The sequence below is a fragment of the Ambystoma mexicanum genome, chromosome 9, assembly GCF_040938575.1.
Source record: "Ambystoma mexicanum isolate Mex_15411 chromosome 9, UKY_AmexF1_1, whole genome shotgun sequence".
Taxonomy (NCBI): domain Eukaryota; kingdom Metazoa; phylum Chordata; class Amphibia; order Caudata; family Ambystomatidae; genus Ambystoma; species Ambystoma mexicanum.
This window is the reverse complement of record NC_090931.1, coordinates 253097940-253122462: the sequence shown is the minus strand read 5'-3', so window position 1 is coordinate 253122462 and position 24523 is coordinate 253097940. Positions and strand designations below refer to the sequence as shown.

The 24523-nt window shown below is 44.7% G+C and overlaps 1 protein-coding gene across 3 annotated transcripts in view; it reads left to right on the top strand.

Moving 5' to 3' along the window:
- Positions 1 to 24523, top strand: part of SLC37A2 (solute carrier family 37 member 2) — a 497972-nt gene that overhangs the window by 55452 nt on the left and 417997 nt on the right. The window contains exon 1 of one of the 3 annotated variants that reach the window (XM_069614559.1): positions 4031 to 4068. The exons of the other annotated variants lie outside the window; for them this stretch is intronic. Coding sequence (XP_069470660.1) covers positions 4049 to 4068 — 20 coding nt within the window. The 5' untranslated portion in view covers positions 4031 to 4048. Of the gene's footprint in view, positions 1 to 4030; positions 4069 to 24523 lie in introns of those variants that run through there. 3 annotated transcript variants of the gene reach the window in all.

Here is a 24523-nt window from a genome sequence, read left to right as displayed (position 1 = left end):
GGAGGAGCCTATCAAAGAATAGAAGGTTGGGTTGAGCTAGAAGAGCGATCATATGGAGAGTCCATAGGTTGGGTGAGGAAGCGGCAGAGGATGTTGGTGAGAGTCTCTGGCAGAGGCAGTGACGTAGTGTGCAATAGGAAGGTGTGGGTTGGAGCCCAGTATGTCCTTCTTGAGTTTCTTCCTGCCACACTTAGTAACGGGTGAGGGATCAGAGAAAGAGAAGCAGTTTGAGAAGATAAGCGAGATGGAGAGCACCATAGCACTGCAGAGAGTGAGGTACACTTAACCAGGCTGAGGCCACAGAGGCCCAGGAGGAGCAATAGGCAGGGGATCTAGGGGGGGGGGGGAGAACCACGAAGCTGGGGGAAGGTAATGTCCACAGAAAACAGTGAACACGCAGAGGGCGTGGGATAGGGGGTGTAAGGCTGAAGGGAATAACAGCACAGAGAGACAATGGGAACTGAGGGGGGTGAGGGAGCAGGTAACAGAGCAGAGGGGTTAACCAATCACCGTAATGCCAACAATCTGAGATGAGGGTGAGGGAACAGATAGCAGACTAGACAGAAAACAGAGGGGGTGGACCGGTCAACACATTCTCATGAACAGCACACAGCGGAGAACAAATTTAAACCGCAGCAAGACAAGTGGGATGTGCACATAGCTAAGTTTGAATTTAAACAGCAGCAAGACAATCGGGATTACTCTCTCGATAGTTCCAATACTGTCTTGTGACTGGGGTAAGTATGAGCGTTCCAGGAATGATTATTACTCTCTCTCAGTATTTCCAATATTTTCTAGTGGCTAGGATATGTAGGAGTGTTTCAGTAATGATTATCATTCTTCTGTCCCCCTCCTGGGTCTCCCGGGTACCTGTGTTTTTGTAGGGGAAACCTCAATGGGGTCCAATGTGGACAGGAACCTACTTCTTTGTGTCAGAATGGCTTCAGATCTTTTTGGCATCATATGAGGCTGTTGGTTTGTTGCTCTTCCATCCGCGTATTCTCCACCAACTCTTCAATGGTGGTATCCATGTTTATGGACCCATCGGTCCACCTCTTCTCGCCTGCGGTCACGCCACCACTCTTCCTCCCTTCGGGGTCAGGACGTCTCACGCCATGTCCTCTCTCTCCGCATTAGCGTTCTCTGTCTCTTCTTGCCAACGCTATGTATTGGTGACTCGTCGAAGTACCTCCTGCCAGCTGGTACGCTCTTACCTGGTTTCATCTTTTCAAGCATTCTCCCTTTCCCAAAGTCTCGATTTGGTGCATTTGCCCGACTCTCCTCCTGGCATCGGACGCCATGCGTCTGGTGCGTCCTCAGCTGGACAGCGCCAGCTGATTTATAATTTGTAACCTCTCACCTTCCAGGGCCCTGCCTTCCTGATTTGATGTTGCCGTAGGGCTTCCCTGGTATTTCACACAAGTCCTTTCAGACTTTCATGCAGTATGGCTCGCATAATCTTTATTTCTTTTGTCCCCGTTTTTCTTTCTCTGTGGAAATTAATGTTACACATGGTTCACAATGGCAAACTTTTACTTGTTGTTCATGGATTCTTATTAAAGAGGGTGTAGTGAACTTAAGTTTAGGAAGCTCCTCAAGGGAACAGGAGTCTTTGAGGTCCCGCTTGCCTCTACCCCTAGGGAGGGTGTTGTGTATCTGGCTCACCTCCCTAGCCTCACAAGAAAAGCACCTCCCTCACCTCCTTGGGGAGAAGTGACAGAATTTCACATTTGTCACAAAGGCCATGCAGACGTGCATTATTTCTTTTCTGTTATTGCTCTCTTCACTGAATATTTGTATTTTTTTTTTTTCCCCCATAAACCACATTATGGGAGGGAGGTTCTGGAGGTGCAAGTCCCTTTTAACAATTTCAGAATGTTGTTAGCTCCATAATAGTGAGTTTTGCCCAAGAGGATCTACTTTCTCCAAGGTCGCTGTGATTTGTGTGGGAATGGAGGGTCCTTCTTTTCAAGCTTGCGGTGAAAGGAACCTTTTTTAATTTTTGTCTGGCTGTTGGACTGCTCAGGGCCTTGTTGTAGTGTGACACTCTGCTGAGTTTTGCAATGTCAGAAGAATTGTCTTTTCCGTTTGCAGAGCTGAGATTGTTGGTACAGTCGTGTGGCGGTCTCCAAGCTGTACACTGAACTGAGGTGTTTTCCGGTGCTTCCCTATTTTGTTTCCTTGTTGCTCGAAGGTTTGGAGATTGTGTTACTAAAATGGTGAACTTAAGGTCTGGCCGAAGCTTGTGTCTAGATGTATTACTGTTGTGTAAGGCACTAGTAACAACCCTACAGTTAAGGGGTTTATCGGCCTCTCCCAGCAAAAACTAGGAAACGGGCATATGAAAGCAAGCTGGGGACAGGCTCCTATCAACACTGCCTCATGAATATTTATGGAGCAGTAAGGCTCAAAATGATAGCCTCTTCTTGCTCACCTCACGGTTGCTGCAGTAAATGGCTTGTTGTCGCTTTTAGGGAACTCCCCAAAGACACTAAGACCCTCTGCCTCGCACCAGTCCGGTTTGCCAAGTTTCCTGCTTAAAGGTGCACGCTCGCTGGACATGTGCCTGGAGGTGTAAGCCCCTGCTGCTACTCTGCACCACAGCATTGATGCATTGGAGGCAGGATAGCGGCTGAGCAGTGGGTTGGAGACGGAGTCCACATCGAGCCTCCATTCAGAAATGGAGCCACCTCCACGTGAATGGGTAGCCGAGAAACTGGTGGACTGCGCGTACACTTCCGCTGGTCTGGTGGAGGTCTGCTCTGCCAATCTGCTTCGATGCCACTCCCCATTGCACTCACTAGGGGGCCTCTCTGCTACTCTGCTGTCTCCGGCCAAGTAACAACAGAGTGAAGCGGCTCTCGCTACTCGCTGACACCCGTGCCTGGCAGAGCGTTAGCCACTAAGGGAGCGATTATATCCATGGTTAGATGACTATTCTGATAACTAATACAGATTACCCCTGTAACCACTACCCTTTCTAATCACACACTTATAGAGCAGTGGCAGGACGACGTTACCCTACGACACAAACCTTTACAGCCATCGCGATCCGCCTAGCTAAGATTATTTGAGGGAAGCCTCCGTCAAACTTCGCATTCACCACAATACTGCCGTGGATTCATAGGTAGAATCCAGTTTCCTTCATTCATTTCCCTTAGCCTTCTCCCAGGGCTATTATCAACATTTGATTTTTACACTTTCGCCCTAGGGATCAAGTACTAGGAAGCAGCACGACACAAGCTACTGCCCATAGCGCACGAGCAAGAGATTCAATTTATTTCTAACAGGTGATTGTCCTTGATAGGCACAGAAGAGGTGTTACATAAGGGACTCGTGTATTGTAGAAGGATGAGCAATTTTACTCTTAGTTTATGATCGTTTTGTTCATTATTTTTGTCTCCCGCTCTGGTGATATACAGAATAACACAGAACGAGGAATTATGAAAATAACATGACAGATTGCTCCTGACGAAGGGACGAAGCTCTATGTGTCCCGAAACACATAGAGCTCATGAGTTTAGAATTTGATTAAAAAATGCAGGAATTTATTTATTTGTATTGCACAGTATTGTTTGCATAGTGTATGCAATCTATTATATCTCACATTGATTAAATCACTTAAATTGATTACGGCAATTTTTATGTATAAATGACTTTGGTATGAACATCATGCTCTTAACTTGGTTGTGAAAAAAGTATATTTCCAGCAATCATTAGTTTTGTTTGTTTTGACAAACACATCATTGAGTGTGCAGGGGAGGCGAGTCTTCCACAGACAGTGGCCACAGATTTGTTTTGTTCATGCGAAGTTATGGAAAAGGCTGCTCGGTCGCGATCTTCACCTAACTATATTAATGGGAGGCCATGAGCTGCGTGAGTAAATTCTGTAGCTGCTCCACGCTGGCAGAGCTTTCTGCTTGCAGTCTTCATCAGGAGCCAAGCCACGCCCCTGGATCCTGCTTTTCATTCCAGCTGCCTTTTACCCACGTGCTACCTGTGCTGCTTCCAGCCTCTCTGTAGCCTTTTGCAGCTTGAAGCTCTAGAGATGCAGACGGAATACTTGCGGTAAGGCGTGCATCACGTTGTATTATCGGTGTATTTTTCAAATATGGTGTGAATGTGATGCCTGGATGCGTGCAACTCTTGTGTTTAAACACACCATTCAATGTTAAACTGTGTGCTTTGAATGTTGTGTGAGTGTTTTTACCAGCCAAAGCTAGTCCTCGCTCAGAGCTGTTTAAAATGTGAGGCAGCTGATATTGAGAGGACTGAAGGATATGCAACTGTGGTAGGGACCAGTGGTCGAAGCGTGCGAAAAGAAGTAGTGGAACTATGTTCCCTGTTGGTCTGCCCCCAGACCCCATCGCCACACCCTCTCCCACGTGCAATCCAAACCCCCAAACAAACACACCTGCTGTTTAAGGGAATGTTCAGTGCAGTGTGCACTGAAGTGCAAGTTTCAACTCCTACACTTTTATTTTAAAACAAAACCATTCTGGAACGGTTCCTTTTTCGAATAAAGTATAGGAACAGTAAAGCCTCGACAACTGGTGGTGAGGGAGAGCAAATACTGGTGGGATACTCTGGTACGATGAAGTAGAAATTACTTAAGCAGGGGCATTACCGGGTCAGCCAATGCCCCGGGCCGTGTTACAGGCCTTGAACAAAGCAAGGTGTAGCCATAGCATTAACCATTCCCACGTTGCACACATCTCAAAGTCCCTTGGTCTCTTGATCTGCTTAAGTAGTGAAAGGGGCTGCCTGTCTGTTTTGGAAGTGACCAGCCCAGCCTTGTCTGGAGCTGACGCCCAAGCACAGTAGTGCAGAGATTGGTCGGTATCTTCTGCTCATTGGTGAAAGCTTCACACTGTCCTGGGGCTGTGCATGTGCTCCACAACTGGCTCTGTTTTTAAGCCATAGTTCTCCCTTTATCGGGTAATGTTCAGGGGCATATTGTTCATACTTGCATGCTGTATATGCTATGAACCCCGAACAAAGTGATTTGTTTTGTGACTTGAGGGTTGTTTGCTTTTAAAACCTACCGATTGGATACAATTAATGTATACACACGTGCATGTTTTATTTATTCAACTCCACCTTAGACTGGGGGAGGTAGCTTTTTTTTTTTAATGTCTTTATTTGAATTTTTTAACACACATGAAAGATACAAGCTTTATGACTCATCAGGCTTGTATTATACAAAACATCAAATGTAATACAGTAGGGCGGCCACCTCTGCACCAGGGTAGGGCACACTAGGCGTCCAATGTCGCTGGTTATCCGTACAAAACTCCCTCCATACATGAATTTGCTCCCATCAACCCCCAGAGGTCTACATAAGCCGTTCACGTTATGGCCTTTTCGTAAATCGGGATTCAGAAGGAGGTTTTGTGATAATCACTGAGGTTTCTCATCGGTTGCATGGCTGATGGTTTAAAGGACCATTTCCCATTGCATCCTGATTACCTGTTGGTTGTGTGTGGTTTACAACTGTATGTGGTGTAGTGCTCTTCCCAGATCGTGACGCCACAGTTGGGGAATTGGGCCTGCTGGGATTTCCATTACATTGCTAGTCAAGGGAATACACATGATTTATCCCAGTTGATATTTTGTTGTGGTCTTCCTCCCTGCTATCCCTCCTTCACCCCCCCCACCCCCCGCTCTCATGCAATAGCACTTACACGTTCCGAATGTTTCAAGACATTTTAAGAACATTTTGTTTTTATTTTGTACATCTGTCTCTTCCCTACCCCCCCCCCTTGTCTTGATGCACACATTGCTGCGTTGCAAATGACCAATACATAAAATAAAGATCTTTAATCCAGAGAGTCTACAAAAGTTGTTGAATAGCTCTAAGATGCATGGGAATGACCCATCGGGTTTGTTACACTTGTCTGCCTATAGGGAGGCCAGGTGATGTTCTTGTCCAATCAGAAAGCTCACTAGCAGTTCCATCGCTAGGGCGAACAATATAGGGATAGCAGACAACCAACCGTATCTCGTTCCTCGCTGAATATCCCAGGCTTCCAAGATTGCTTTACCAGTTCGGAGTCTAGCCGTTGGGTTCTTGCATAATAACCCAATCCATTTCAGTAGGATATCGCCGAATCCACATTTTTAGTGTATCAAACATCCATTCCCACCCCACTGTAACGAAAGCTTTGATGGCATCTAGGAATACTATTATATGCTTTTCATATTTTTGGGTTTCCGCTATGACATGATGAATCCTACAAAGGTTTTGAGAAGTGTTAATTTCAGGTCTGAATCCTGCTTGTTCTGGGTGGATAAGGGCAGACGAGGTTTCAGTCTGTTGGCTATGAGTGTGCTAAGGATCTTTGCATCCATGTTAAGCATAGATAATGAGTGATAAGAGCTGCTCTTTTGTGGGTCCTTTTTAGGTTTCCGGATGGGAACTATCGGGGACTCCTGCATCGTAGTTTTCAGTGCTCCCTTATCAAATGCCTAAAGGAAGCCAGCCAGTAACGGTTGTAGTAGTTGACCTCTAAATTGTCCATAAATTCCAGGCAACCCATCTGACCCTGGAGTCTTTCCTGTAGTCTGGGAGACCGCCATCTCTCGGACCTCCGTCTCTAGAACCTCTTGAATGATAATAATGATATCTAGTGTCTGAGACTGTTCCTCCGTGAGGTTGGGTAAACTGAGCTGTAGAGTGTCTATTGTCTCTGCACTATGGTTAGGTTCTGGTTGTGCGTACAAATGAGTGTAGTTACTTCTTAAAGCCGTCTTTATGTGTAGCCTGTCTCACCCAAATCCATCAGTATCAAGTCTATCATGGTCTGAGTTGCTTTTATTTGTATTCGTCTTTGGGTGCCTGTTTTAATGCATGCAAACAAGCGTAACTGAAATGCTTTTTGCTCTGAAGGGGGTAGCAGGGCTGACCGGCACATAATCAGTAGCGTGTCAGGCATGACATGTTACTGTGCCTCAGTCCCCCTGACTTGGAGGCCCTAGACTTTCAATGTAATTGCACATCATTAACTTTAATTGGTTTAGAAAAAGTAAGTTATTCCTTCACCAGAAGACTTGGGCCTGAAACTTGCTTTTGTATTTCGAGTGATTTGAAATTTTGGATTGCAGGTTTCTTGCTTGGGTTATTTATCGGTATCTGTTTATCTAGACACCATTACTTCCCACCTGTACAAATTCCATTTAGGTTTCAGATGGTTTCTACTGGATCCAGTTGTTAGAATGTGCTTTTCGATTTTTGTCCACTGCTGAGTTGCAGTGAAGAACATTCCAATTGGTTTCAATTCCCTCTCAGAACTGACTACTGCCGTCTAGTAGTATGTTCTGGTCACTGGTTTAGCCAATATAATTGTTCTTTTTTCTCCTAGTTGCATATTTTTATAAACCCATTGGCATAGCTGGATTTAGTTAAAACTAGAATTTCCAATAGGGTATCTAAAACGTCCGTGTGCTTGTGGCGATATATGCAGGCCACTAGCAAATTCTCTTTGACATGCAACATCAGAAAGCATAGGCTTGTGTTCCAGCTTAAGCTGGAGACACTGGGCATATCATTTAATCTGCTTGTGCGTTGGTTCCCATATGTGAAGAAATTGTTAGTGGGTAGAAAGAGGCATAGCACATCAGCGGTATAGAAAAGTGAATTCTAGGTAGGCCTATTTATTTTATTGCTTTGATTACATGTGTATACTTTCGGAGATTGCACTGTGCATATGGGCCGTGTAGGCAGTGTAGAAGTGAAAGATGAGAGGCCAATGCCAAGCCAGGTTTTGTTAAAAGTAGTTGGGATGGTGAAGTTCTTCCTGTTCTGCTTCCATTTATATGGCCATAATAGCCCAGGAGAGTCTTAGTTTGTGGCTAAAGGATTACATCGGCCCAGTATTGTGTGTGTCTGGCCGTGCAAGAGTCCTATGCAAGGCTTGATTGAGTTGCTGTCTGGTTTGCAGGGGGTGCTTGGTCAAGACCAGAGGAGTTGTGGTGCTCTGTGCCGTGGAGCTTCTTGTCCAGGTCTGGTCATTGTGCACTTGGTCAGGGGAGGGGGTGTTGATAGCCTGTTAGTTATGTGGATGAGTTTGGGAGGTTGACAGTAATGAGTCTTGCTTGAAAGCAACAATGTGTCAACCTTGCAAATGGCTTGCAATGTCCAGATTGGCTCCCTGCACCATTCAAGTGTAAGCACCTTTCCTGTAGGCACTGGGAGATGTTCACAATGGTTGGTCTTGAAACATGCTGATTGTTTGCCTGAACCTTCTGGCTTTGGTGTGGGCTCAAACTGGGAATCCGTAGAGGGGCGGGAAAGCTTTTTGATTGTGAAGATGCAAAGGAGGTGGGTGTCCGGTCATTTGGTCGAAAATAAGTGGTCGAATGACCGTTTGAGCGAATCAAAATGATCGAAAAAAAAAGATCGATTTTATTTATTTATATATATTTTTTTAGTTTTGGTTGCTTAAAAAATATTTTTTAATAAAGAAAAAGGGGGGGTTGGGGGAAGAACCCCCCACCATAAAAAAATAAAATAAACAAATTCGACTTTTTTTTTTTTCGACCATTTTACATCGATCAAATGGTCATTCGACCATTTGGTTTTCGACCAAATGACTGGTAACCAAGGAGGTGATATCTAATAGGCTCAGATGCGGGGCAGCTCACAGGCTTTGGTAGGAAGCAACGTGAGGGCTCCGATAAGGGGCGAGTGTGGACTTAGATCGGGTTACAGGTTAAGTTGGGAAAACGGAACATAGTCTCATGCACTCCATTTACTCCCCTCCACAACCTGGTCAGAATGTTCCTCAAACACACCCTATTGTAACAAGCTCACTGCTTCTCGTCAACTCTGATTTCTTATCTATTGTATATTCATTTGTGCCTGGCTCCTCCTGTATATTAATAAATACATGTAGGGTGGATGCATTTGACAAGTTCTAGTGGAGGGGTTGCGTAAATGCTTAGTTGCAGCTCATAGGCTTAGATGAAAGGCATCACATAGACTCAACATTGGAAAGCACAACAGCTATGCTGTGGGGGTTGGCTTCCAGCTTGTGTTGGTGATTGCTGTCCATCTCCACTAGGGCAATTGATGGGCTTATGAAGGGAGCAACTCCCTGCCTGGGTGGGGATGGTGTATAAAGGAGGGTAAGTCCCAATTTTTTGTTAAAGGGGCATTGAGCTAAAAAAGGGACTTGGTTCTGAAGGGAAACCAAGTAACAAAAGCTCAATTACCCCTCTTTTCGTCCGCCTTGCAAGGGAACAGGGACAGAGGGATTTTTTGATAGATGTGTTTCTTATCTATCTAGGAGTCGCATAGAAGCATTTAATTATTCAGAGAGCAGTCAAAGTAAAAACACAATTTTTAATAGTTTAAGTTATACACTTTTATAAGTAGTCGGTGCTTTCCACAGGACACCTCCAGACTTAGAAATAAATACATGAAATTAAAAAGTCCAGCAAAAACACACACATATTCTGCTTGTGGTGTCTAGGGTTAGTAAAGTGACAATTCTGATAAGACACTTTGACAATTTAATTGTTAAATTCCTTGTTCAGTTTGGGGAAACCAAGACATTAAATGTACAGCATAGAAATTTTAATGCTGCAAAAAACACAATTATTTTAGTGTCAGGATGTCTACATATGTTTCGGCACACAGTTTGCATCAACACCATCCCTGGTGTTCTGCTGTTTTAATTGTGGCCCTCTTCAGGACGAGGTGTTGTTTTTCAAAAAGACAAAAGTTCAGAAAACCCCAAGTGTTCAGGCTATTTTCCAGTGCTGTAGGGAATGGAAATATGGAATTTGTGTTAGTGTTTAGTCTAGAACTCGACTCACATTAAAAGCTCTTCTGGTAAAAGTTTGTGCGACATGGATACAAACTTCTCCACATTCCCACTTGCCACTGACCTTTTATATGCTTTTATAGTCGGACTCAATATATTTAGTTTTATTTGTAGCGACAGGTGGATTCACTTCCATTCCCTGTATGTCGTCGTACAGTGGATTGCTTTTATCTTGTTTTGGCTTAGTGGTTGGTCCTTTCATTGCAATAAGTCAGACTTCAAACCTACGGACACAATTCATGTATTGAAATTTTGACGAATCATTGTTGCGTTTGTACATATTGATGTTTCCCAAGCACAAAAGTCATCTTCATTATTTACTGACCTGATAGTTTTATCGAAGTCATATAATTCAGTTTGGCACCGGTTGTTTTCACAGTTACACGTTTCCCCTGTATGTAATTTCCTAGGGGTACCATCTTTTTCTATTCCAAAGACCTATAGGGACAGATGGAATAGAACCTATGTTAGGAGAAATAATCTCCACATTAGCTGTAATATGCTATACTCCGCTCGTTTGTTAGCGTAATTCCATTGTTGTTTTTAAGTTTCGAATCTTCGGCGTTTTAATTTAGTTTACCTTCTGAATGATTCAGTGGGACGATCTTTTCTCATCGCAGTGCAGCTCCTCTCAGTTTCAGCACGGGAAAGCCAACTCGTTTGAATTTGGTGCCGCGAGAGAGGGGATTATATTACTTCCGTGTTTGCATGTCATGTGACTGCCACCTACGTGTTCAAAAAACGTGTTAAAAAAACGCCTATTTCTTTCTTGGTGGTGCATGCGGCCATCTTGGAGGGTGTGAGCAAGATGGTGGATGCTCCTTATTTTGGAGGTCTCGATGATATGTGATTATGTTTTATTCATAGGAGTGAAATAAAATGATACATGAACACACATGATGAAAGTGTTTTCATAAGGTGCAGCCCGTGTGTTTGTTGTAATTGAAAAAATATATCTGAAAAAAGGCCATACAGACTCAAGACGTTCTCCTCAGAAAAAAATGCCCCACTCAACTGATGAATTAAGACCATTTTTCTCTGTATCCAAGTCAAAAATCCACTTCTGTTCACATTTGCGCAGAGCCAGGTCACGGTCTCCACCTCTGTTCGAAATTTGAACTGTTTGAATAATAAACCAGAATATTTCACATGGTTTATGTTTTTGGGTGGGGATGGGTTCCAGGCTTTATTGAGGACTGTACAGAGGCTCAGATGGTGTGGGGGCGGCAGACATGGGTTTTGATGAGCTGCTTGTAGACTAAGAAGGCTCTGAATAGGCTACTTCAGGTAGTGGCCACAAAGGTGGTAGTGTTGAAGGGAATATCCGGCAAACCAACATCGGTTAGATGTAAAAAGTACTTTTAATAGCAAGGTAAAACATGTGGTTAGAAAGGTTTTTGGCAGGTTAGCAAAGGTCCTCCTTAAAAGAAAAGTCTTCAAACATCTGGAATTTTTTTTACATCTGGACATTTTTAGCAATTTGGATTACGCCTTGAACTATAAAGTCTTTATTTATTTATTCAGATTTGTAGAGCGCACGTCAGCCCGGGGGCATCGTGGCGCTTGTTACAGTCATATCTTAGTTACACATAATACAATACAAATAATACAATATTAACAAAGAATACATTATTTACAGTGGAAAATGTGGATGTGGTATTAGCACAAAAGGCAATGCAGTATATTTACATGGATTCGCAGGGGTCACATTATTGTGCAAGGAAAGAGGTCTTCAGTTTCCTACGAAAAATCGGGAGCGAGTTTTCTGTTCTAATGTCTGCAGGAAGAGTGTTCCAGGTCTTGGCGGCAATGTAGGGGAAGCTTAGGCCACCGGATTTGGCTTTTTTGATGCGTGGGATGCAAAGTAGGTTGGTGTATTGCGTTCTGGTGGGACGGGCGGAGGAGGGTTTGGAGATGGTCTCTGATAGATAGGACGGGGCGGAAATAGAGAGAGGCATTTGTGGGTGAGGGTGAGGATTTTGAGTGATCCTTTCTTTAACCGGGAGCCATTGGGCTGCATGTCTGGCATGGGAGATATGCTCTCTTCTTGGAATGCTGAGAGCGGCCCGGAGAGCATTGTTCTGTGTGACTTGGAGTTTGTTTAGGTTTTTTGCTGATGTGCCCGCTAGGAGGGCATTGCAATAGTCCAGTTTGGCTCCAATGGTTGCTCTGGCTATGGAGAGGCAGTTGGGTTTGGAGAGGTAAGGCTTGATGGCGTTTATGAGTTTAGTGGTATGCGCAGATGAGGAGGTGATTGCGCTGACTTGTCTATTCATAGATAGAGAGGAGTCTATGTACACTCCCAGTGTCTTTACCGCTGTGGAGACGGGGATGATGGAGTTGCCAATGGAGGAGTTGGCGTACAGTATGTCCAGTTTGTCTAGGGTGCTCTGTTGACCTAATATCATGATTTCCGTCTTGTCTCCATTTAGGCAGAGGCCATTTACTGCCATCCAGGCCTGGATGATGGCGTAGGTGGAGTGCCTTTGCGTCATCGTGGTATGTACCTGTGAGGGGTAGAAGTACTTGTGTGTCGTCCGCGTAGTTAGTGTATGTGATGCCGTAGGAGTCAAGTTTGTCAAAAAGAGGTTTAGTGAACAAGTTGTAAAGTGTGGGTGCAGTGCAGGAACCTTGAGGGACCCCGCAGTGGATTGTCGTGGGAGTGGCGATGTCCAAGAAGACTTTCATGGCTCCTCCCTCTAGGAAGGAGGTGACCCATAGAGCTGATTCTTTAGAAAAGTTGGCAGAGTGTGTGAGGTGAGGGTCTTGTGGTCAACTAGATCGAAAGCGGCTGAGAGATCTAGGAGTAGGAGGGCTGGCTTGCCCTTGTCCATGATTTGGGTGATCTGATTCTTTAGGTCCACTAGGGCTGTTTCTGTGCCGTGTCCTTTCCGGAAGCCTGATTGCCTCATTCCAAGGATGGAGTGGGTTTCCAGAAAGTGCTGGATTTGGCAATGTGCGGCTTTGTCCAGTAATTTCAGGAGGAATGGCACTGTGGTTATTGGTCTGTAGTTGTTGGGTTGTGGGGGGTCGAGGGTGTTTTTTTTTTTTTAGAAGGGGGCGGACCCAAGCCTCTTTGAGGCTAGCAGGGATAATCCCTGTTTTAAAAGACGCATTGATGAAAGCCGTAAAGAGCGGCGCAAAGCAATCTGCACAGTCTTTGACGAGTTTTGGTGGGCAGATGTCGCCTTTGCAGGGGGAGGGTTTGAGATTTTTTAGTAGATTGATAACTTCTCTTTCAGGGACGTCACTGAAAGAGAAGTCTGGTATGGTGGGCTTGGACGAGGAGGGTGAAGCGTTAGAGGGCTAGGTACCTGTCTGTTGAGTTAGTGCTTTGCAATGGTCTTTGATTTTCTTTTGGAGAAGGTCAATTTTGTGTAGCATGGCTGTTTGAATGCTGGCACACCACGCTTCATCTTTGATTATTTCATCTGGTGTATTGGAGGGGAGGGGAGATGAGCTCGTTGAAGATGCTGAAGATCTCTTTAGTGTGCAATTTGGCATTAGAGATTTGTGCGTTGAATGCGTTGGCTTTAGCAGCAGTGATAGCTGTTTTGTATTGGTTGGAGATTAAGTTGAACTCATTTTTGGTGCTGTTGCAAGGGTCAGATTGCCAGTTTTTTAGAGCTGCTCTTTTGTGGGATCGCATTGAGTGCAGTTCTTCAGTGAACCAGGAGTTGGTTATTTCTTTTCTTTTTTCCATTCGAGTGGTGCTATTTCATTGATGGCTTTAGTGACGACATCTTTGTAGATGTCTGCCAGAATATTGGGGTCATTAGCGAAAGGGGGTGCTAGTTTGGGGGGTGTTGAGGTAGGGGCGCAGGTTGTCCTCTATAGAACTTCTAACTTGTGCAGCGATAGCAGGGGTCAGCGTTTTGTGGTTTTTGGTGATAGGAATAGAGAATTCGATGCAGTTGTGGTCGGTCCATGGCAGTGATGAGATCGAGGTAATAGTGGAGAGACAATTATGGTCTGCGACCCATTCTAGGATACGGCCTTTGACGTGAGTGGGATTTTCTACCTTTTGGGTGAAGCCTAAGTCCCTAGGTTCTTTGGTGAGGGCGACTGCAGAAGGTGCCTCAAGGTACCTTGCCGCCCACATGGAAAATACTTGAAGGATTGGTATAGTTAGCAGTAGGAGTGGGCAGGTTCAGAGGAACCCCCCACCCTGAAACCGGGCACCAATCCTTCAACATGCTATCTTTTTTTAGTCCTTGTAACTCAGGTCTCCACATACTGTTTTATTCTGCGAGCCTCATTCATCCGGTATCCTGGTGTCTATAGAGTACACCAGAAACAGACTGCCCAGTGCATCATTAGATGCTGCCATCCAGGCCACCATAAGCGGCTGCGTTCAGCTCCAGCAGCCTCCCCCACACCCCAAGCCGAACCCATGGTATCTTATTCCTCTTGTCTCCTTCCATTTTCCTTTTTCTAGAATTGCAAGGCATGTTTGCTTCTGCCTCTGGTGGTGTGAACTCATCAACAATCTTTTATGCGCATGCTGGGATGGGGGTTGGCAGCTGCAGTGGTAAATTGCAGCTGGATAATGGAGATTGAGATCTCTGTAACTAATCCCCCAGGAAGGTTGGGAGTGAGGCATAAGGACGAGAGGACATAAGGCCAAGCTGTGACCACTTGATCCACTTCACCACACATTTCCTATTTGATCGGACGACCCAACCAAGTACCTGGGGGAGGGCGGAGTGGAAGGCCACCAGGATCCAGTCACAACACACTTGCAGACTTGCCACCCCAGCCCCATCACACCGCTTCACAACAAAATTGTGATTTTACTTCCTGGTATCAGTAATGTCTTTTTCCTGTCCGGTTAGGTGAGCGAGTCAAAGACTGGACAGTCAGGGATGTGATTAGATTGCTGGTGTTTGGCTTGGCCCAGATGGCTTTAGGGAGAGGGGTAGACCTCCAGTATTGAGTCTTTGGAGTCTGTATCTCTGCATGCAGTGATGTGCCCAATATGCATCACAGCTGGAAACCAAGGGGAAGCCCCCACACACCTGCCTCTTGGAATATGGATAACAGTGGGAGGTGGCCAAAGGTATTGGTCATTCCTATGAACATTTCACTCTGCACCAGCTGGTGTAGTCTGCCAGACCTTAAAAGCCAATGCATTGTCCATGTCTACATACTATTTTCAGTTCCTGAAATACAAGGTATCAAAACCTGGGTTGTGTTTCTTTAACTGGCCAAAGACGATGGCAGCAGCAGCAAACTTTTCTTCGCCATACCGGAAAGGAAATATTCCAGAAACTCGCATTGGAGTGAGATACTAAACTTTGGATAATCCTTAGTGTAGGTCCACAACAAGCTACCTGCTAATATCTTATAGGGCTGAGAAAAATAGCATATACCTGATGTGAAGAAAAATGGGAAAAACCGTCTTATCTAACATATATAAAGACGATATGGTCGGGCATTTATCCAAAAATAGATTCGTATTTATTTATACATAATGTAAATCAAGCAATTTTTCATTTAGAATTGAGTTGATTTAGACAAAATGTGAATGCATTTATAAAGGTCTGCCAATTGATTAGGCAAGATGTAAATACATTTATACAGGTCTGCCAACGTAAACTTTTCACATAGTATGGTTGTTTATGAAAAGAAAAGGTCTCAAAGAGAGTAAATCTGTAAGCCATTGGGAACAAGGATGAGTTCCAACAGACAAGGAGACCGTTTAAACGTTTCGGCGGGCCACCTGTAAGGCCACTGATGTTGGAAAATCGCCTTCCTCGGGGCAAAATAAGTAGTAAAATTCCCTGCGGGGAAGCAGACAAAACACTCGGTCACATAACGAAATATGTAGTTTGTACAGAGAATAAGCTGTATTTAAACAGAAACACACTATAACTTGCTGTATACTTCTCAAATGAAAATCCTGGGCTGACAAGTTTTTTAAAAAAACCATAATTTCTTTAAGGCAAAGCAGTAATTTAAGTGAAGACTACTAATTTAAACTGCCTAGAAGGAGAACCTTACCCTAAGTGAATGAGGGGGAATACTTCAAAAGCAGAAGGTCAGGACGTCAACCAAGACCTCGGTACAGAGCAGGAGTGGCTGGAGAAAGACACTGAAGTGAATTTTTTTTTTTTTTAAAAAGGGGGAGTTTTATCCTTCAGTAAATCTGGAAAATACAGAATCTATGAAATATAGTCATTGCAAGGTGGAGAGAGAAGAAAGGCACAAAAGGAAAATTTAACTGAGTATAGAGAATATAACGTGTTCCTCTCCAAATGCAGCATAGGGATCTTTAATTAATGGAACCCAATGGTCATAGACCATCTTCAGAATGGAAGAGTGGATACCCCTTAGTAAAACAATGGTGGTATCCAATGGGTAATGCGGTAACAAATACCTGCCGGAGGAAAGAAAAGCAGAGAATAAGAATAAGAAAAGGAAAAGGGGAGAAAAAGAAACAGAAGAATGAGAGAGAGAGAGAGAGAGAGAGAGAGGAAAGAGAAAAGAGAAAAAGGAAGAGGCAGGATTGATTCTATTGCAATCCGTTTAAAAAAAGAAAGATGTTTAACTGCAAATGTACATGAAGGTCACTAAAATGCACAGGTCCTAAACCAAAGTATTGTGCAAGGTATGGAGCAGTGAGTGAGGCTTCCTTGCAGAATTGGTGAAAAATAGAAAATAAAGCGGAAGTGTGCTTACCGGAATCCTGCGAGTGGATCTGGCGCAGCACACGCTGAATGTGAAGTGGACTGTGTCAGCGAGGATCTGACAGCAGGGAAAGAGATGCAGTAGGGACTGGATAAGTAGCGGCCGGCGTGATGACGTGCGATCAAGCTGCCAAATAGGGATCCTGATTCGGCTAGAACGTCTACGTTCCACAGCTCCCACCTCTGGAGGGATACGCGTGACGTATCCTATATCAGCGGTGCTAACAGGCACAACTCCTGTATGATAGGGAAAGCGCGAAGGGGAGGTGAACTGACACACCTGCCCCGTGATTGGTGCATGAGGCGTGTCCAATCGCAGCGCGGACCCTGGACACACACCCTGAGGGGGAGGTGTATGAAAGCCGTTGAATGCGCCAAGCAAAGCCGCGCTCGGAGGGAGCCGCGCTTAGTCTCTGTGCACTGGCGCACAACGGAGCCGCGCTCATATTGGTTAGCTGCAGCCTTGTGCTATTTGTAAGTCAGGTTCAGCTCCTGCGAGTCGCATGAGGAAAGCGACTAAATGAAGTGAAAGTATGCAACGCAGCCCCATGTTGGCTAGACCAAGATGCCTAAGCCTTTACGGTCAGTGTTGCACACAAGAAAGGCTACATTAAATGTAATGACGCCTGGTGTATCGTGGATGACTACAACATTGTACCACTCATAAATCAATGGCAGGTACAGCTCCTGTGGGTCGCATAAGGAAAGCGACTAGATAGAATGGAGGTATGCAGAGCACAAGAAAGGCTTCAGTGAATATAATGAAGCCTAGTGTAGGGCCTCTGAAAAGGAGGAGGCAGTACACATGTGACTCAATATGCAAACATGTACAGTGGCTGTATAGGAGAATTAAAGTGGTGGAATAAATTCCTCATTTAATCCATGGGTATGAGTGCCTAATCGAAAGATCCACTGAGCCTCCCTGTCTAACAAACATGTCTGTATGTTGGTAGAGTTTTGAACTGTTTCTAAGACCCACCATAGTATGTTGTTGGGCGAGTGTTTCAAAGTAAGATCGTGATTGACTAAAGGTGCCGTAGCATTTTTACATCTTATGCGCGATCGATGTTCAGCAATTCTAACATGTACTGCTCTGCTAGTTTGTCCAACATACCTTAGTCCGCAAGGACATTCAATGCAATATACAACGTTCTTAGTTTTGCAATTGGTGAGGTTTGACAAACTCCATATTCGTTCATTTATTCTGAAGTCTTTCATTTTTCTGGTGAACGTGCAGACACTGCAGGAGCCACAGCGGTAGTGACCCTTGACTAAACGTAGATCCCATAAGCCAGTTTTAGATGCATTATTGCGAAAACGAGAATGGATCAGTTTATCGCGAATATTGTGAGCCCTTTTAAATGCAAAACGAGGTAAGGGCTCCACAGGAAGGTCCAATCTCACAATATCCCAATGTTTTAGGATAATTTTCTTGATTTCAAAGGCTTTAATACCATGTGTAAGGACACAAGTCATGTTGTCAGTCTCTGGTTGTTGGGTTTTATTGGTGAGTAAAAGAGCACGATCTGTGAAACATGCACGTTTACGAGACCTTTTAATAAGTGATTTAGGATAGCCTCTATCCCGGAGTCTGGTGTCTAAATCATCTGCTTGTTGGTTAAAGTTGTGAAGCTCAGTGCAGTTTCTTCTAATTCCTAAATACTGCCCATAGGGAAGATTATCCTTGAGATGCCGAGGATGGTCACTTGTGTAATGTAACAGAGTGTTCCTTGCACTAGGTTTCCTTTGCAGGCAACATTTAAGCTCTCCATCTTGATGTTTAATGATGAGATCGAGGAAAATAACTTGATTCTTGGAGTATTCAAGTGTAAATTGAATATTTGTATCAATCTGGTTCAGCCACGAAAAGAACTCTAGGAGTTCATTTTCTGGTCCTTCAGCGATTTTGAGACCTTTTGTTAAAGTGTCAGTCTTTTAAGCCTTTCCCTAAGGCTGATTTCTTTAAAACCATGAGGTCGATTTTTGAGAAGAAGGAAGATGCTGAAAATGCACCTTTTTGCTTTTGAATGTGGTATACCCAATGTACCTAAATTCATTTCAGATTAGTCAAGAATGCAAAATCTGGTGGACATTTTAAAGAGGCTAGTGGCTTAAACACCTCAGCAGAAACCGATTTGGCCACTCCTGATTTTTCAGTTCATTCTGACCCCTCATACGAGCTGTGATGGGGAAAAGTCACTGAATATCTGGGATGGGGAAAACCAGTAGCAGTCCTAGAAAAGGATGTTCTGACTGACATTCTCGATGGTGGTCCTCCAAGAGAGGAACAAAGAGGACCCAAGATTTGAGTCCTCCCGTCCCCTGCACACTCTGGGTATACGTAGCAAAGGCATATAATTCTTAAGAAGAATAGTACATCATACTGTGTGTAAAGTGGTAAGTTAGAGCTATATTCTGTCTAGTTAGGCCAGAGACACTCAACTAGAAATAGTGTAAAAAGTAGATGAAGGGTGAACTCCCATTTATTCGTAAAAAGATAATTGAAGCAAAAGCAATACAGGAAGCAACATATAACAGAAAATCCACTGTTGTAGGCTGACGCGTTTCGAGGTCAATCCTCTTCTTCAAGAGCCTTTGTGGAACCTACTCTAGGGGAATCCGCTCAACATAATCGGAGATCCATTGCATGAAAGGGTGAAAATTCCATTGCCAGCATCTCTTGCAACCCATATGGTAGCGACACTTTTGGTGCCTGTGCTTCTTACGCTTTGCAGAGTAGGATGACACAATAATGTGTTTAGATCTACAGCAAATTGATTGTGATGATCACATTTTTTAAAAAAAGTAGCATTTGAAGTCCCAGGGACCCAAAATGGAGCCCATCCACCGCTCGGGACCTCCGAGAAGGAATACAGACCCACCGGACGAAAGATAAGCACCTGCAAAGCCAGGCCGCCAACCTGAAGAACAGACATGCGAAGTGCTGAGAGAGTGATCCCTAGAGCATGCACAGTGCCAAATAAAATGATCATAGGGAGGAGAGAGGGATTTCCTAACGTGGTGCAAGATGGCAAGGATGCCATGTGCCAATCTTTCCAGTCTGGTCTGGTTCTGCAGAGACTGTTAGCAGGGCTATAGCAGCGAGTACTGGTGCTATAAGATTTGCTTGCCTAAGGAAATCAGGTTTTGCAACTGACCTCCATTTATGACTATTGGACATGCCATTTGAGGACTGCCAGCTTTGATGGCTCCCAGCTTTTCGGCTCAGTGGTTGCACCAAGAAAATTACTGACATCCAAGATGGCAGCGAAGTTGCTGGAAGCAGTTATATGCCGGCATCATCAATCTCTGGGGTCTTCCCATGGCTGGAGGGGTTGGCCCTTTCCTTTCTACTCCTCAATTGCTAGAGGAAGAGGCCAGTTTGCACAAAGGGAAAAAGAGCTCCCTGCGGTTCAAGAGGACGAGGAGAAAAAAACCTCTCTCTCCGCCTCCCTTTTGAGTTTTTGATGCACAGGACTGTAGCAGGGGGAGGGGGTGAGGGGCAGGCTGACTCAGCATTTGGAGAGTTGGAGGGGCATAACCTCTGATGCTTGGGCACTGCAGACGGATACTGCTTCCCTTGAAGACTCCTCCCCCCCCCCCGTCACCCCAGATTGTCAGATTGTCCTCCGGGAGGCCAATCCTTGAAAGATTGGGATCTGCGCCTCCTACAGGTGATCTTTACCCTGTTGGAGAAAGGTGTAATAGTCCATACCTGCAGCAGAGAGGAGTCAAGGTTGGTGCACTCCTATTTTCTAATCCCCAAGAAGACCGGAGGACTGAGTCTCATTTTGGACTTGAGACGCTTGAACAAGTTCCACAGCAAGGACAAGTTCAAGATGGTAACTCTTTCGGATCTTCAGGATGCTTACTTTCATGTGCCTATTCATCACAAACGGAGTAAGTACCTGAAGTTCACGGTTGGCAGTTCTCATCAGTTTTGGGTCCTACCATTCGGCTCACCTCTCCCCCGAGGGTGTTCACCAACCTCATGGCGGCGGTTGCAGCAAGTCTAAGGAGGTAGGGGATTCACATCTACCTACCTGAACAATTGGCTGATCAGAGCTTGTTCTCCTGAATGGGCTTCGGATCATCTCAGTCATACTTGCCACTTCCTCCACAGACTGGGCTTCTCCCTGAATTTAATGAAGTCCCACTTGATAACATCACAGAAGTTTCAGTTAATTGGAGGGGTCCTGGATTCATCCTCTGGGAAAGCCTCACCACCTCCTCCCCATCCCCCGGAGTTCAGAACTCGATCTAAAAGTATCAGAATGCCCAATCTCTTCCTGCCTTTGACTTTGTAAGGTTGATCTGCCTCATGGAATCCTGCATTATTCTGGTGCCAGAAGCCCATTTGTTTGAGAATGAGGTCCCTTCTGTGGGTCCTCCCCAATGGTTTCAGTTCTCCAGTAGAATGACGGACCATCTTAAGGTCCCAAACAAAGTTGCTCAGGATCTCCTGTGGTGGGACTGTCGAACGTGATGAAAGGAGAACACTTGGCACCCTTGGCTGAAATTGTGACAGATGCCTCCCTCACAGGGTGGGGAGCAAACATGAACAACCTTTCAATCAGCGTTCATTGTGCTCTGCCATCAAAACTTCACATTAACCTTTAAGAGCTGAGAGCAATTAGATTGGATGCCCGTGAATTTATTTTTCTTAGAATTCTTTTTATTATGCAGGGGAGACCCACCTCCCCAGCGCAGTTCCCTCTACCTTATCCTATCTCCTTACCCCACCCCATCTATGTTTTAAAATGCACCCACTTGCCTAACCAATTAGAAGAAAAAAAAATTGAAGATTTATGATTAAGTGAAATTGGATTCAGTGAAATGTACAGTATTGAATCAGACTAGCGCTGATGGCATTTCTGCCTTCTGTGTGGGGAAGACTGTCCTAATAATGATGGACAATACAGTGGCAAGGTACTACCTCAACAAGAGGTGGGTGGGGGGTGTATGGTCACTTCCCCTGTGTAGAGAAGCAATGCAGCTCTGGTTTTGGGGACAAAGAAAAGCAATCTCTCGACTGGCAATTCACCTAGCCAGAGAAGAAAACATATCAGCGGACACTCTGAGCAGGCAGAACTCTATCTTCCACGAGTGGGAGTTGGCTCAGGAAGTCCTTCTAGAGATCTTGGCTTTTTGGGGAACCCATCAGGTGGATCTGCTCGCATCATGTCACCAGGAACTGCGACCTCTTCTCCTACAGGGATTTTTCTTAGAGAGAAGCTCTAGGAGACTTGTTTGTAGGGGAATGGGGATTTCCACTTCTGTACGTGTTTCCACCCGTCACCGTCATTTCTCATGTCATCAGGAGGTTGACGAAGTTCAGGATATCCATGATCCTGATTGGGCCAGGAGACTGTGGTACCTTCTAGAGATGGCCTTCTGCCCTCCAATTCCTCTTCCCCCAAAGAGATGGCCTTCTGCCCTCCAATTCGTCTTCCCCAAAGAGAGGCCTTACTCTTGTAAGAGGGGGATCTACTTCATCCATAAATCAGTACTCTGAACCTTCATGCCTGGTTTCTGAGAAGATAAGATACAAAGATTGGGACTTTCTGGAAGATGTCATTGAAGTGTTGCTTTCGGTCAGACAGCCAGCAACAAAATATTGAACGCTGCCATTGGAACAAATTTTGCAGCTGGTGCAGAGATAATTGATCCTTTTACATGCAAGACTTATCAACTGTATTGTCGTTTTTGCTACTTCAGGGGCTTCAGGTTTCCATGGTACAGTGTTATTTGGTGGCGCTTTCTATTTTTAAGGTTAGCCAGATGTGGTTTCCTTGTTCAAGGTCCCTATTGTAATTCAGTTCTTGAAGGGATTAATGAAGATCTCCATTTTTATTTGGTACCAGTTTGGGACATGAATTTGGTGTTAAGATACCTAATAGGGGTACATTTTGAACCCTTACATTCTTGTCCACTCAGAATGTTATCTCTTAAGACTATTTTTCTGACTGCAATAACATCAGCTCTCAAGTCAGTGAGCATACATCATTTTCTGCTAGACCATGCTTTACTAACTTTTTAAGGATCAGGTGGTTTTGAGGGTATGGCCTTCTTTCTTGCCAAAGGTGGTATCCGAGTTCCACTTGGCTCAAAAATATAGTATTCCCTGCTTTTTATCCACCTCCTCCCCCTGTATGGAGGAGGGAAGATGACATTGCTTAAACCCTAGAAGGGGCTTGAGCTTCTATAATTCCAGAATCTACAAAGTCAGGCAAAATGACCAGCTGTTTGTGGGCTATTCAGTTCACAAATTGGGACAAGCTGTCAACACAAACCAACTCGTGCTGGATAATTCTATGCATTTCGGAATGCTATACATTGGCTGGCAAAGATCTGCCCGGTGGTTTAAGAGTGCATTCCACTCGGAGTGACTACTTCTTTGGCTGGCTCTTCAAAGAGGGGTGCCCATACAAGATATCAGTAGTGCGGCAACTTGGCCCTCTATGCACACTTTCAGCAAATACTATGGTCTGGACTCTGCCAGTAAGCAGGATATGGCAAGGCTGTACTTCACAGCATTAATGAACAATACATTCTCTGTTCCCTCCTCCTTCTACATACTGCTTTGGGAGTTTATCAAAGATAAGGAATACGTGGAGGACACAATCCATTCGAAGAACAAATTGCTTTCCCTTGGTTACGTCCTTCGACTGGATGTTCCTCCCACGTAGATCTCCATCACCCTCCCATTCCTTTAAGATGGCTGAGCATATGGATGAAAAAACTAGAACTGAGGCAACAGGTGCAGCACAAGCTACTTATACCAGTGTCAAAGTCCTGGCCGAGGACAGGACGGAGGTCGTCGAGGGCCACGACTCGACAACGCACCACGCCCGATACTATGGAAAACAAATCTGAAGCTGCAAGCTTTGCAATTGACCTGCATCATCCACCATCAAACTCTCCTAACGTGCAACCTTTAATGTCCTGCAAACTCCGATAGGCAGGTGCCTCAATTGCTATAAAACGTTATAACTCCTTGGACTCCTAGGGCTAACCGACCACATATAAACTTGGAGCAACATGCCTAGCTAATCGCAGCCTCTCCTGCTACACACTAAGGAAGCAATACAAGATCAGTTTCCACAGCTAATCGCAAGACTTGTCCAGTTCAATGGGTCACCAATACACCTATACATCAGTGACTGTGATAGCAGTCCCACGGCACCTGAGAATAGTGGTGTTCCACCTCCAGCAAAAAGTATCAGAAATAATTGGAATGTCTTTTTGCAACAGACCTCATTGGACCTGCAACGGATTATGCGTCGAGATGCGCATCTGTAACACAGCCATAAAACATGAAAAACGCCATGGTCCCAACATCAATAACATAATACCTCTCCACAAAGCCACACCCTTTACCAAGCTGGATCTCAACCAAGTGTACACCCAGCTAGTTTTACACCCTACAGTTCAAGCAATCGCAAAATGTTCGACGCACACAGGCCTTTTTACATTTAAACGATTATGTTTCGGTATGGTATCTGCTGCAGAAGTTTTCTATGAGACGATTCACTGACCACTACTTCCATTCCCACAAGCATTTAATTACAATAATGACATTCTTGTATTTGGACGAATGCAACCAGACCCTACTGAAAATCTGTCAGTATTCCTCTTGGCGAGCCTGGCCTTTATGCCAGAAAAATGTTAAATGTGTTTTATGGACCCATTTTCTACAAAAGGGGATGATACCAGGAAAGTAGCCTTCCCCCACACCCTCGTCTGCCAACTGCCTACTCCAAACAAATAGCAGAGCTGAGGTAATTTCTGGGCATGGCAGGATACAACTCTGATACATTCTTGAATATGACGGAAACACTGCACTGCTGTGAAACCTCAAATAAGAAACATTATTTTGATGGACATCGCAATGCAATTTTACATTCAATGCTATCAAAAGCATGTTGGTGAATGCACATACAATGGCATATTTCGATTCCATTATTGTGCACGGAAGTGGTTGATGCCAGTCCTGTAGGACTAGGT